The sequence below is a fragment of the Leptopilina boulardi genome, unplaced genomic scaffold (assembly GCF_019393585.1).
Source record: "Leptopilina boulardi isolate dan_hultmark-lab unplaced genomic scaffold, ZJU_Lbou_2.1 LbouV2_126, whole genome shotgun sequence".
NCBI lineage: Eukaryota > Metazoa > Arthropoda > Insecta > Hymenoptera > Figitidae > Leptopilina > Leptopilina boulardi.
The window spans coordinates 1,054,730-1,070,033 of record NW_026137670.1 but is presented as its reverse complement, the minus strand read 5'-3'; the positions used below and the strand labels follow the sequence as shown (position 1 = coordinate 1,070,033).

The 15,304-nt window shown below is 27.2% G+C and overlaps 1 protein-coding gene across 7 annotated transcripts; it reads left to right on the top strand.

Annotated features, from left to right (window-relative positions):
- The first annotated feature begins 701 nt into the window (after window positions 1-701).
- LOC127291199 (uncharacterized) lies at window positions 702-14,855 on the top strand. 7 transcript variants are annotated; one of them, XM_051320166.1, is made up of 11 exons: window positions 702-794; window positions 2,407-3,168; window positions 7,610-7,924; window positions 8,046-8,261; window positions 8,806-9,114; window positions 9,285-9,584; window positions 10,379-10,684; window positions 10,781-11,083; window positions 13,809-13,962; window positions 14,063-14,223; window positions 14,300-14,855. In XM_051320166.1, the coding sequence occupies exons 2-11, from the start codon at window positions 3,084-3,086 to the stop codon at window positions 14,620-14,622; spliced, it is 2,472 nt and encodes an 823-aa protein (XP_051176123.1). In that variant the 5' UTR covers window positions 702-794; window positions 2,407-3,083; the 3' UTR covers window positions 14,623-14,855. The 7 variants fall into 7 exon arrangements, with proteins under 7 accessions (XP_051176123.1, XP_051176124.1, XP_051176121.1 ...); XM_051320167.1 differs by having other exon boundaries at window positions 704-869; window positions 2,462-3,168; XM_051320164.1 differs by having other exon boundaries at window positions 704-869; window positions 2,459-3,168.
- Window positions 14,856-15,304: the final 449 nt, after the last annotated feature.

Below are 15,304 nucleotides of genomic sequence, written 5' to 3'. Positions count from 1 at the left end.
TTTCAATGATTTATTCATTTAAATTAATTTCTTTTGACTAATTCAACTGAGCCGATACTAAATTAATTAGTAGTAATATCTTAATTAGTATAGTAGTAACGAATTAGTCAAAATTTACTAATATATTAGTAAAATTTAACTAAAAACAAAATCACTAATTCAAATTTTTAGTATCTATAACATTTTTTGCTAATTTAAATTTTAGAGAGTAGGAGAAAAATAATCAAGATTCTTTGTCAAAAAAAACTACAAATGTAAGTAGTGAAAAAAAGATATGCGGGAAACGTGAAGATGAAAACAAAAGGACGTGCCTCCTTTCTCTCTCTCTTTATATATATATAGGATCTAATTGTGAGAGAGGGATCTGAAAAGGACCCAGGAGCAGAATCCAGAGGCCCATTACGATCGGGATGCCGATCGAATTCCTCTCGCAAATTCCTTGGTCTCTCACCGGTCTCTTGATCTCATCGGCACGCAAAAAGGGGGTGTTGTAGGGGGTCACATATCTCTCTGTGTCTCTCTCTCTCTCTCTCTTTCTCTCTCAGTGGTTCCATCGTAGAACGACGCGACTTCTCGACGACGACAACGACGACGAGAATGACGACAACGGGATATCGTACCATCGCGGAAAGAAAGGATTTTGCTGTGCAGGGGTCCCAATTAACCCCCACACGGGTTTAAAGCGAACTATACGCAAACCCATGGACGTCCGTCTATGCAGTCTCGCGCGCAACATCGAATACGCGACTTGCGATTTTCAGAGCTCCTGCCCGTGTATAGTTTTCATATTTAATGTTTGTTATTTATTTCTTTTTTTTTTTTTAAAAATTCATTTTTTCCAAATAAGTTTTTTTTTTTTGTTAAAGAAGGTAAAGCTCTCCCTTCTTTTTCTAATATAAAAGTGTCATTGTGTATGTGTTACAATTTTTTCATTATTTATTCCTCGTTGACGTGTGACTGATATTATCTCACTTCAATTATATACATTCATTCAGATTCATATACACAATTGTCAGGAAATTTTTTTTTTTTTTTTTTTTTATGTTTCTAACATATAACCCAAATTATATACACAAAAAAATTATACAAATTATACACCTGCTACCAAGTTGTGTAATTTTCAAAAAATAAAAATTTTCCTTTCATTATTGTTTTGTTTGCTCTATATTGAAAAAAAAATTTATTTTAATCAACATTCGAAAAATAATTATTATTTTCTTAAAAATAATAATAATTACTAATATTTAGTTAATTAAAAATTAATTTTTATATAGTGAGTATATAATATTTCTTTATCTATAGTATGTACGGTGTAAAAATTGTATTTTCGTGATCAAAGTTCAAAAAATAACTTTTTTTTAAAAAAAAATGTTTTCTTTGAAAAATATCTCATTTAAATACTTTCTTTCGTGTTACTCAACTAAACATACATTTTTTATTTCCTCTTAAACGTTTTCAAATGACGTTATGTTAAAAACGTTTTTCCAAGAAGAAGTTGATGTCACTGATATTTCCTATTAATTTGTCACGACTTTAACAATTGAAATTATAAAGTGAAAATTTGCCCGATTCTCACTATGTATAGATTAAAATTAAATGCCTAAATCCTCATTACATTAAAATTAAATGCTTATTAAAGCATGCAAATAATATCGTAACGGAATATACACGATGCTTGAGATAATGAATACATAACTAAATTGCTGTTTATTATGCAAACAATATTCAATAACTGTGCTACTTGTAAATATATACATATATATATGTGTGTATGAATCTATGTATAGAAATCAATTTAAAATTATTGGTACTAGATAATATATCACTCGAAAGAAAAAAAAACGAACCATAAAGAATCCCTTTCAATCAATAAGAAAAAAAATCAAATTCGCCAGAGACAATATGTTATATCGATTGTTTTTATTTTAAACTCATTTATTAAGCTAAAGTTTTGCATTTACTATTCACTTGATAAGAAAATTATATTACTCACATATATAAAATCTTATACGTACTTGAGCTCTTACTTCTCAAGGTTAATTAATAGCCACGAACGTTTCTTTTTTTTGGGGGGAAATAAATTTTTTGATATTATTTAATTATACAAATTTTTAATTAATAACACATTAATTTTCTAATCAAACGCCGACATTAACAAATTTTTCAAATTTTAATAATAATCAAAATTATTAATCATTTTTATAATAATTATTAATAATTTTAATAATTATTATTAATTATTATTAATCGTTTAAAAAAAAATATATAAAAAAATTGATAAAAATTATGTACCATTTTGTGAAGAAACAATCTCTCATTATTTCATTTTCGTTCATTATAATAATTTCTACAATTTTCTTTCTTTGATATATATTGGTGTTAATAATGCTTGATTTTTTACGACAGATGTAATAATTCATTAACACGAAACGTTTTTTTTTCTATATATTTAAAAAAGAAGTGCGTCAAGTGACTGGTAGGCACGAGAAAATCGTGCGACCTAGACTTTAAAACACGAACTGGAATTAATAAACGAAAAAAAAACAGACTAAGGACTTTACTACAAAAACCAAGAGCATATTTTATACCTATCAGTGATCAGTGTTATTCGAGTTTACTGCTCTGAATTTAAAGTAGTAAATAATAAAACAAAAACCATTGTAATATGTAATATTAAAAAAAAAAAAAAAAAAAAAAATTGGTGGAAATTACAAATTTTACAATTTTATATTGATGACGAAGGGAATTCCCCCAAAAATGGAACGCGGCCGGTAATCTTATTATCATCACAAGTGAAAACTTTTGAAGCTACCGGAAGTATAGACCAAATCGTGCATACAACACACAAGTCAAACGTGTCACAGAAAAAAAAGTGAAGTCAAATCAATAATAATCAAAATAATATAATTCACGGATAATTTTTGTGATTTTTGATCTAGAAAGTTAATTAATCCAAAAAGTGTGATATATATTTTTTTTTTGAAAAATAACTTGAAAAAAGAGAAGTGACGTATAATACATCACGGAAGAAAGAAGAAAAAAAAACCCATGAGAAAAAGGCGTGAAATTGTTTTTTTTGGATAATGTCTAAATTTACAACACCAGGAATGGATCATTCAAGAACGATGATCTTGATCATTCTTCACGGAATATTGGCGCTTTGCAATGGTTAGAATTTTTTTAAACACTTTTTAGAAACTTATTATATACCTATTAAGTTTTTCGATATAATTTTAATTTTATTTCGAAATTTTGTTTTTTTTTCTAAATAAAGAATTTCGCTTCTTGTATTAAATTATAAATTCTGCTGTTATTGAAAAATTCTATTCCAAGATAAAGTTTTTTATCATGTTTAGGCATTCCGTGAATTTCTATTAATTCACATAAATTTCTATCAATCCTATTTCTTTAGTCCTCCTACTCTTTTATTAACTTGCGAAGAATGTTCAGATGTATGTTCCCACATGTTTTTCTTTTTCTCTCAAATATTCAATCAAAAGAAAGTTAATTGAAAATTAATTTTTTTAAACAAAAAAATGTATTATTTAATAAAATTTTTGGAAAAAAAAAATTTGTTTTCAAGATAGGGGGAAAAAACTGAATACGCGCATTTAGAATCAAGTTTTTCTGTAAATGCATATATGACACCTAATTTGGTTCTAAGTGTAACGCGTGTAACTGGGATGAAAGTAGTTTAACTATCGTTTGGTTTCACTGCAGTAAAGATAAAACATTGGAAAGTCAAAGTTCCTTATGTCTATAAGCCATGGAAAAGAGGCTACATTTTCAATTTTGAGACATCAAAATATTTATATTCAAATTTTGAATTTTTCAACTTTAGTAGAAATATGATTATTTTTAAATAGCAAATTATAAGATTTTGTTATATTATATGATACATATAAAGAAACCATTTACAGTCGACAGTTATAAATTAATTGCAATTACCCGACCCAGATACATATGAACAAAGATATTGCAAAATAAAAATTAATATTAGATTACAATCATAATTAATAATAATTTTATGAAATATCATTGATGATGTTGGGAGTGTATTGAAAGATTTTTTTGCTCTTTCTAAAATAACTGCTAATTGTAAATTGACCATCTTGAGAAGTATATTACGTGTTGATAATAGGAACCTCGTATATAGTTGATTTAACGATTGGACTATCACGTCAACAGAAATTGCTTACGTAATTAACAGTTCGCGTAGACTCAAGTGACTAACTTATTTACGTAATACAGGATGCGCGCTCCTTCATATATATATATATATATATATATTTTTATATTGTCGATTGGTCCGCCGTTGAAACTCCAAAATGCATTGTTCACGACAAATAAATGACCAAAGATAAAGAATCTCTCTCTCTCTTAATTAACATCTTGTTTAAACTCATACAATAAAATTGTCATCTATCATATGTGCAAAAAAAAGAAAAAAACAAACATAATATCCCACTACCAAAATCTCAAACAAAAAATTAAAATTTGTCTACATTTTCCAATTATTAATTGTATCTATATTTAATTAAAAACGACTCGTTTTTCTGAATTAAAAATTATTTAATCTAAAACAAAAATTTTTTGTTACAAATACAAAATAAAATTTGTTTTAACACTTTTTAAAATAAATTTTGGTTGCTTCAAACAAATTTTTTTCTGAGTGTAAAAAAAAATGTTTAATAGTAAAAAAAAATCAAGTAACGAAAAAATAATTAATTCAATCTGAATGACTGAAGACTAGCAAACACTTTCTAGAGTTAAAACCTTGACCGTGACTTGACTACAAGACACATGGTCAAATGATTTCTCGGCAAAATTATATGTTATCCTATATAGTTAGTTATTTGATTAAATTACGCCCTTTTTTTTAAATAAACCCATTTTTTGCAAATATTCAATTTTAAATTATAATCAAAATTTTTAAAAAATAATCTGTTAATAATGAAAAAGAAATTATTTTATTCAATTAACCGATTGTAATAGTTATATACTATCAATATAATAATAGTAATAATCGATTATATTTGAATCAAAATAAATTTTTCAATTCAGTGCGCGAAACTATTTTTTATTCAAGTTGTATTATAAATAGAATAGTATATATTTAAAATAAATATCAGTCACACATATGTATGATCATAGTATCTTTTATTCTTATATTCTTTATATTATGATGACAAAGACCTTGGCAAGGACTTTTATCAAGGTCGCATGCTAAATGTAATGTTCAAAAAAAAAAGCAATAACCGAGTTCATAATAATTAGACAACAGACTACTTTAAAAAAAAATTTAACTAAAGATTATTTTGAAAACTGACATTTTTTTAACGAGATGCACATTTTTTTTAAATGGGAATATTAATGGCTTCATGAACAGAAAAATTACACCTTGACCAATATTACAAACAAGGTTTTAGTATCTTTCATTGTAATCATTAACGTGACTAAGTCAAGTTAATTTACAAGTTTCCCTTTTTAATTTAAAATTTTTATGTAAGAAAATGATATATTTATTAGATTACGACGAAGGAGAAAAAAAAGTATAAAATCAATTACGGTTTATAAGAGTATTGGAAAAACAATAATGTTAAAAAAAATTCACTGCCACAGCAAACTTCATCTACGCGTGTATATAACCAAAGAAATTATATATTTGTTTCAGAGCCAAATAAATATTTATACTTGTTGCAAATAAATTTTTATTTGGTTTAAATAAAAATTTTATTTATGACAAAATTTTTTATTTATGCCAAATAAATGGGATAGTGGGCTCTGAGACAAATATACATTTATTTAACTCAAATATACAATATTTGGTTCAAATAAAACATTTCTCTGGGTGTAAAAATCCAAAATTTCTCAGATTCCATATTTACAAAGAAAAATTTAAAAATATAATTAATTTAAAAATATTTATACAACCATTCCAGGCATTGTCTTTTTATAATTACTATTTAATCTTTTATTACAGAAAAAAAAGAATATTTTAATTTACTCAAATACATAAAACATAAATGCGTATGTATAAAAATATCCATTACTTTTTTTTAAAAAAATTCTTATTCTATCTTTGTAATTAATTCGAATTAAAATATATTTTTAAACAATACAAAAAAAAATGTGGAAAAAATATTAAATGCCAATATTAACACGAATGAATCACGTTACAAGAATTTTTGATATAGATGTATATAGCAATTAAGTAAATAATATATAAATATTCATATATAATTTTGCGAATTTAATTCCTCTATACTCCCGGGATATTTGAGGAATTTTATATATCGCGTGCAGAAAAGTATACATGGGTTTTTAAACTGACGATAAGATGATATTTAAAACAAAAAAATGTGGCAAGTGCGTTTGCATCCGATTAACAAATTCTTTCATAAGGATAACTTGAGAGTGTGACGCATTGACCGGTTATAAAATATGTGTTCGAATATTGTGAATATATTGCCAAGGGCAATCACTTTCATGGAATATATATATATATATATGTATGTGTGTGTGTGTGTCATTAACATAAGGAGCGACCTGATGATTTTCGCTTATATATATATATATAGATACCAACACGGCGATGGGACCGGCTTCGAGAAATTATGCCGATCTCACGCACCTGAATTAGAGCACGACTTAACTACTGGTTTTTAACTTGTCTCGACTCTTGCGTGCGCCAGGAATTTATTCCTTCGTGAGTCATTATAATATCATAAAGCTTTCGATCTATATAGATGACCACAAAATTTTTTTTTTTTAATTCACTTTTAAAATAGTATATCGTAACGTATTTAATCGATTAATGAATATTTAAGTTATACTAAAAATTAATTAAATAATTATTATTTGAATCAATTAAATGGTATTTGTATCGAATACAGAAATTATTCAAATGTTTTTTTTTTAGTATTCATATCAACACTTCAATGCACTTTTCGAGATTTTTATAAATGATACGGACAGATAACTGTCATGAATGTGACCTTATTTAATATATAGAGTACGAAAAATTCTCTCAATGACACAATTTCCCTAAAATGGAGCACAGAATATTAAAAGTTAAAACAAGTTATACTAAAAAAAAAAAAAGTGCGTAAACTTTTGTTTCTGAGTTCAATGCTAAAATTTTCAGGTAAAAAAATTCAATTCAATAAAATCAATTAATAAAAAAATGTGTATTTTATGTGTAGAAGGAAGAAAACAGAAGATGCTAATATTCCTAACCGCATATGTACATAGAATATGCAATTTTAAAGATTGTGTTTGATTAAGTGAAATCAATAGTGTTTTGCAATAATTTTTACAATAAGACACAGTTATCCAACAATTATTATTGTGAAGATAAAATAAAAGAATAATAAAGAAAAACAAAAAATTACTATTCGCAGACTAATGATTTGAAACCCGTTTTTCTTTATTTTACATGATTTGAGTAATTCATATATATAGACAGAAAATTATATAAAGCAAAGCCAAATTGTTCATTAATATTAATTAAATTAAATAATAATTAATAATTATAAGAACTACTATTATCTATTCAATTAATGTTAATTAAAAATTATTGATATTCGAATTTTTAAAATTAATGCAGGTAAAATTTTGGAGGAGAATGCAACAACAATAATTTTTGATCAAAATTATACGGAAAGTTCAACGCAAATATCAACAGCAACAGATAAAGTGGAGGGTCATCTTATGGATGACATTCTGCCAGGAACAAAACCACCGACACCTGCTGTTATTTTTGTCGATGTTCCTGCACACACGGAAACAAAATTAGGAGCCCCTGTTGTATTATCATGCAGAACTGCATTTCCAGTAACCGAATGTCAATGGTCCTGGCGACCACTTCCTTCAACACATTTTCCACTTCCGGAAATCAATGACAATTCTTTTGTTCCTACTTGTGAGTATTTATTTATTAATTGAAATTATTATAATTAGCATAGACTATTTTTAAGCCATTGACAATTGAATTTAGAAACGATAGTTAAAATGAATAAAGAAAAATCTGAATTCGTTTTCAGTGAGTACAACGTCCACACTAACAACAACACAAGCAACTTCTTTACCACTTCAACAATTTCCAGCTTTTGGTAACAATAGTAATGACTGTTCAGTGAGATTTTCAAGCACAAAACATGCACAAACAGGCTATTGGACGTGTGCTGCTAGGATTTCGAAAAATGATTCCTTTATCAGTACACAACCGGCAAAATTAAGCATTGCTAAAATAACCAAAGGTTTGTTTATTCTACTACATTTTTTTAAAATCCACTATACTTAACTATTACTTTTGGAATTCTATCGAATCTTCAAATTCTAGAAATTTAAACTCTCGCTCAATTTTCACTCTCAAGAGGACAAAAATTTCACTTCGAGAAATTTAGAGCACGAGATTTTTTCCTCGAGCAAAATGATTAAATATACAATCAAAGTTTCAGTCTAGTAACCAATTTATATATGTGTGTAGCGTTTTGATCATTTTGTGAAATTTCAATTAATTCTTAATTAACACCTTCTTACCGGATGTTATTCACTTTCCATTTAAATTCATCTATATCACATCATCAATCATGAAATCATCTAACCATTAATTTTCATAAACTTCCAATTTACTAGTTTTCTATTCACTGCGATAAGTATGTATATATATATATATTTAAATTATATACATATGACGATATAAAATAAATATATGAATTGCCATAAAGAAGAAACTTTTGTATTGATGAAAACAATGCGAATAAACTATAGACTTTAATATAAAAATTGATTTTGTTGCAGAGAAGCCGATTATTTTTGAAAATCAGGACAGCACGATTGAAGCACCTGCCGGATCGCCGACACAGATATTGTGTCGAACAATGACCCCTGTTTACGAGTGTCAGTGGACTTGGCGGCGGTTGAACCAGTCACAACCTTGGAATCGCGAGGTGAAGAAGTTAAAGGCCTTCGGGAATGAGAGCAACGAGTGCAGCATCAAGTTCAAGAACATTCTACATGATCGAGAGGGTTTCTGGACCTGCGGTGCTCGAATGAACATCAACTCGTCCTTTGTTTTTGCAAATCCTATTCGATTACTCATATCCGAAGGTATAATATATAATTTCAATTCTATTTCAACACAATTATACAGTACAATATCTGTAGTTGAGAAAAAATATTCCGATTTTTCAAAATTTATTTTTTCTACAATTTAAAAAATAGAACCTCAATTTCTTTAATAATATTTCTCGAACGTAAAAGATTAAATAATGTTTCAGTTGAATTTGTAAAACTATCACGTGGATTAAAAATAGCATCAGGTGAGACGGTATTTCTTCACTGTCTCGTTAACAAACCAGTGGTCCAATGTGAATGGTTTTTTAAGCCATTAAATTCAAGTATGGAGCGAACAGTGGTGAATAAATTCACGCCAAGTAAAGAAGCTGAACATGACTGTTCAATGAAATTTAAAAATGTTATACATAAAGGAGAGGGCCTATGGACGTGTGGCGTTCGTCTATCAACAAATGGAATTCTTCATGAAGCACCACCTGCAACTGTGACAATTTTGCCTACTGGTAATTATGATGCAATTTTTTTTTTTTTTTTCTTAGTCATTGTAGACGGCGCCAATTTAATTATGGTATATATGCTAATTACCAAGTCGGAATTATTGATGATGAATGATTGATGTTATTTCCTTTTTACTATATATACAATTAACCAGTATTGATGATGAATTTTATACGAAAAGGACTTATTAAAATTAGTTATTATTTTAAGTACAGCAATAATTAATGGTACTATTTGTTACTTCTTTCTTTAATTTCGATTGATGATGATCATCGAATCGACAGTAAATCAATATAATAATACGATAATAATCTCTTTGTCGATATTTTTTTTCTGCGCAGATGTTACGAATAAGGAAGTGTATGAATCATCTCCTCTTGTATATCTCTTTTTTATGTACCTCTTTTTAAAAAATTTTCCCCCTTTTTCGTTTCTTCTTTTCAAATTCATGCATCTTAATTGGCAAAGCATATTTCTGTAAAATATGTATATATATATATATATATATATAAATTATGGAAAACCTTGGCAGTCAATATTATATGTATGCTAAAATTGGAAATTAACATTCCTTGGTTCATTATGAAACAAGAGGTGGCAACGGAAGCGAAAAATATTAGCAAACTATGTGAAAGGCCTCAAGGCGTGGCTTATCTTTCAATTGAGTGAGGAAAAAAAAAATTAAAAATTGAGAAATATATTTCCGATGAAGAATTTTTATGATTTTTGCCTTGTCCGATATCATCTCGATACTTTCTATAACTAAAATTTAATAAATGCTTCTCTTTTTTGGACACAGGTAATGTGAGTTTTGTTGAGAAGCCGGAAGATACATCAGTACCAATAGGCACTGAGGCCATTCTAAAATGTGTGACTAATGAACGTGTTGAAAAATGTGCCTGGAGTTGGAGGCCTTTAATCGGAAACGATGATGAGATCATCGTTCACGAATTCCCCAGTAAGGGTGAAGTTGGTCGTGATTGTAGTCTCAATCTACCTCGTGTCTATGCTAAAGAACAAGGTTTCTGGAGCTGTCAAGTCTCAGTACCTGGATCAAATACAATTTTATCTACTCATATTGTGAAACTCACAATGTACGAACAAGGTAAGAAAAAACTATTCCACTTTTTTTTAAAAACCTAAACTAAAAAAAAAAGATTGCCTTTTGACAATTAAAATTCCCCTAATTTTCTATTTTCAGAGGACATTACATTCTCAGAATTGTCACAGGACTTTCAAATATCAGCGGGTAAAAGTATTCAATTGCGTTGTGTGACATCATCGGCAGTTGATCAATGTCGATGGTCATTGACGCCGGTAAATTCAAATACAACAGTTGTCGTTAGACAATTTCCTCCAATTGGCACCGAGGATCGTGACTGCAGTACAAGACTGACAAATGCCCTTGCCGAACAGGAAGGTCTTTGGACATGTGGTGCCAAAACTAGGAGTCAACAAAATTACACAGACGCATCGCCAGCCAAATTAAGCCTTCTTGAACCAGGTATCAATGAATCCTGAGACAATCACATACACATACACACACACAAACAACGAATATTATGTGCATTTTAATTATGTAAATCCACGGTCAATTAATTTATGCACAAAAATGAATTTGGTCGCACTCACTTGGTTTGGTGGTGGAAAAAAAAGAATGTCTATTGTGATCGTTTTTTTTTTTTAATTCTATCCCCCATCAAAAAAAATCAATTGAACTGAACTTCTTTTCTTTTTGGCCAGAAATATGATGAGAAAACTAAAAAAAAAAAAAAAGAGTGCTTCATATTTTTGTAGTTTGAAATGGAATATTATTTTTCCAAGAAACTAGTTTTTAAATATAGAATATTTATTGAGACTATTGAACTATTAGTATACTTCTAAAATATTGGAATATTTATTTGCTTCCTTTAAGTTTCCTTTTTTTTGGCATTCTTGCTTTTCTATATATAATAGCAAATTACTATGCTAAAAAGTCTTTATAGAAAAATTACGATTGAGTATTTCCTTAGAGAGAGTATATTGAGCATTTTCTATGAATACTTTAGGAAATTTATTTCTTAAACCTTATTCTTTAGCGAAGAGATAAATTCGAAATCATCTCTCTTGCTGTAAGTCTGATTTGACTTCTCGAAAAATTAAGCTAGAATTTTTTTTTTAAATGGTACACTCTAGAAACGAATGCTACCTCAGCGGCTAATACCTCTAATTTATTCTATATAGGTAGTCGTTATCACTTTCATGACTTGTCGCATTTCCTTTTAGCAAATTAGTTTACCTCAATTTCAGATGCATGAAGCATTTTACATTCAGAGTATATATCTACTTTGATTCTATTATACGTCAATAAAAAAAAACGATTGCTTTAATGCAATATATGATACTTCATATTGTAAGAATGTTGGTTTTGAATTTAATGAAGCTTAATTAGTTCGAGGCTATTTTAGCACCTTGTGAATAATTTCAAATCTCGCATTGAAGAAGCGTTTGCACTTCTCATATAGTTTTAAGGTCCTTGAAAAATTATTGATTAATTAGATATTCCTGTGTGCAATAAGTCGAATGAATCGAGACAAGTTTTTTTTTTTTTAAGTTAAAAATGTTGCAATTCAAATAAATCCAAAGCAACTTTTTTTTTTATTCTAATATTAGAGTTGCTCAATTTTCTATCGATATCGATAATAATTGTTTATTATTCCATTTAATTATTAAGTTACATATAATTAAAATATGATGTGTATATGTGTATTTTCTAATTTTCAAAACCTCACACACTTTTCATTGTCATTCCATTTTTATTTATTACTTCACGTGATAGTACGTATGTGAAAAAAGTTATAGTTGTACTTTAATTTAGAAATAAGAAATTTCATTATAATCTAACGACAAAAAAAAATTCTTTGTATATTCTTAATGAATGAATTTTTTAAATTTCAATTTAGATAATTTTTTTTTTTGTTTTTTCTTGTCTTTTCATTTTAGTTTTATTTATAGACAAAAATACCAGTGACAAAAAAAGAGAAATTAAAAAAAATAGATTAATAAGAAAGAAAAGAAAAAGAGGAGAAAAAATAAATGATTCTTAGTTTTTAAAAAAAAATTAATTAAATTGAAAATTTATGTCACTATCGTCAGCTTTTGCTTCGTGGATATTTTTTTTCACTTCGACGTGACAAAAGAAAGTTGAGAGTAAATAAATTTTAGAGAGCAACTAAATCTACACATAGTCATGAATGCATTATGTAGAGCAACGTTGCTTTACCACTCTCATGCTAAATACACACTGTGTGCAATTTGTTGGATCGATTGCCCCCTATATATACATATATACGTTTTCCTAAAGATTTTGTTCCTAATAGAGAAACGAAATAACTCTATCAACTAGTGCCTTGATAAATCAAACTTGTAAAAAAAACAAATAACGATCATCGATTTTTTTTACATTATTTCGCAAATAGAACATTTTTTATTTACAGCTGCAAAATATTCTCAAGTAAAAACAAAATTAAAAAAACTCATTTTATGCACAAAACGTAATTCTATATATGAAATTTTCTAAATTTAATTTTCAAATTTACATTTTTAAATAGCGAACAATAATTCATATCAAGAAAAATATTTCTTGATTAAAATTTGCAAAATATATAATTAAATTAAAAAAGATTACATTTTTTTTTTTAATTAGAATAGAATATTAGAGACAAATTTGTCAACTGTTATAAAATTTCAAATAATTTACGGAAAGAATATTTTCACTGATGTTAAATCGTATATCTTTAATATGTGTTAGTTAATAATGACTGACAATTATACATAGAGAGAAAGAGAGAAAGAGAGGGAGAATAAAGTGAAAACTAATGACATTAGTTTGAAGCAATTGCGTGTGTAAAAAAATTGTGGTTCTACAAATTGTAGAAAAAAAATTTAGGAAATAAACAAGTTTTTTTACAATAAAAAAAAAGTCTTGATATACTCTTTGACTCTTCCTTTTCCTTAATTAAAAGAAAATAAATGTAATTCTCCAGTAGTGTGTTCACCATTTAATGTTACATGTACTATTGTATTACACCTCATGCTTATAGAAAAAAAGAAGCAGAAATCATTTTCTGGTGTCTGGGGAAAAATAAAAGAAGAAAGCTTCAAAAGGTGTTCGGTGAAATATTCTATCAAAAGTGAATGTTAATAATAATAATAAAAAAAAATTTAATATTGGACTGTGAATATTATAGAACCAGTAACAGTGACACTTTGGGCTGCTCATCATCAAGCTGTTACTTTGGCTTGTAAAATTGGTCCAGTACCACCAAAAACTGAATGTCAATGGCTTCATGGACATGATGTTCTTACAAAAAGAGACAATTACAGTTCATCAATTCAAAACAAGTATGTAAAATAATAAAAATATTATTATTACTTTTTTATTATAAATAATATTATTTTTATTATAACAAATAATTTTTTATTAATTAATTATTTTTGCAAGATATTACATGCTGATGGAGCCACAAAGTGGAGTCTGTACTCTACATTTTGTTCCTGGACCTTTAGATTTTGGCCAATGGAAATGTAAATTTATGTTGCCTAATGAAAACCTAACAGTGGAATTGGGAAATGATAGCCTCCTGCTGTTAGAGGAAATCGAAAGTAAGATTATTTTAAATTATAAACAAATTTTTTTTAAACAATGAAAATTTTACGAAAATTTTCTTTTTTTTTACAGATGATAAATTGGGATGGCTTGTTGGTGTTTTAACAGTATTAATTTCATTTTTAGCAATTATTATAGTTGTTCTTGTTGTTTGTCGGGGTCGTATTTTTCGTACAAAAATTCCATCAATGTTGGAAACAATTTCGCCAAGTGAGAGAAAACGAAAAGATGTTCTTTTTAAAATTCAAAATATACCAGATTCAATTAAAATTGAGCAAACAAATCAAAATAATTTAACAGTTCATCATGTTTTGCCAAATAGAAGTCCACGTTTTCAAGAAAAATCACAAAAAACAAATCCTAGTCCCTACGAAAATACATTAAATGTTCTCTAAGTCATTATTATTATTATTCGTTGTGATAAAAAAGAAAAAAACGCGAATACCTCATAATAAATAATTGTTAAGAATTTTAAATTGTTTAATTGTTGTTACAAAAAATTTCAGATCATGAAAAAACTCATCTTTTGTACACTTTACACGTATGTTTGTAATCAATAAATTTATTTAGTGTTGTAATTTATAATTTTTGTTTTTCTAAAATGTAATTAAATGAAAAAGCACAAAAATTGTTAATTAATAAATAGTAAAAACATTCATTTAATTATTTAGAAAAAAATGTCTAATATTAACAGATTAATATTGAAAGTTCGATTTGTATAATATTTGGTAAATTATTATTAAATTGTTAAAAAAAAAAATTATAAAAAAAAACTATTTTAATTTCAATTTAATTAATTGTCATTTTAACATACGTTTCAAAATATACTTCACTTTATTCCCTACAATTAACTATATAGCTATTGTATGCAAGATAATGTATAATTTATTTTCAAGTAATCTGTTCAGTGAAAACAGCTTGAAGTACATTTATCAAGATCATCACGAGATAATATAAGTTTTGTAAATTTATTCCAAAAATTTCTACTCTAGACAAGTTTTAAAAGAAGACAGTATAACAAAATAATATTGTAAATCAACTGTCTTCCTTTAAAGAAAGTCGTTTGAATTATTAATA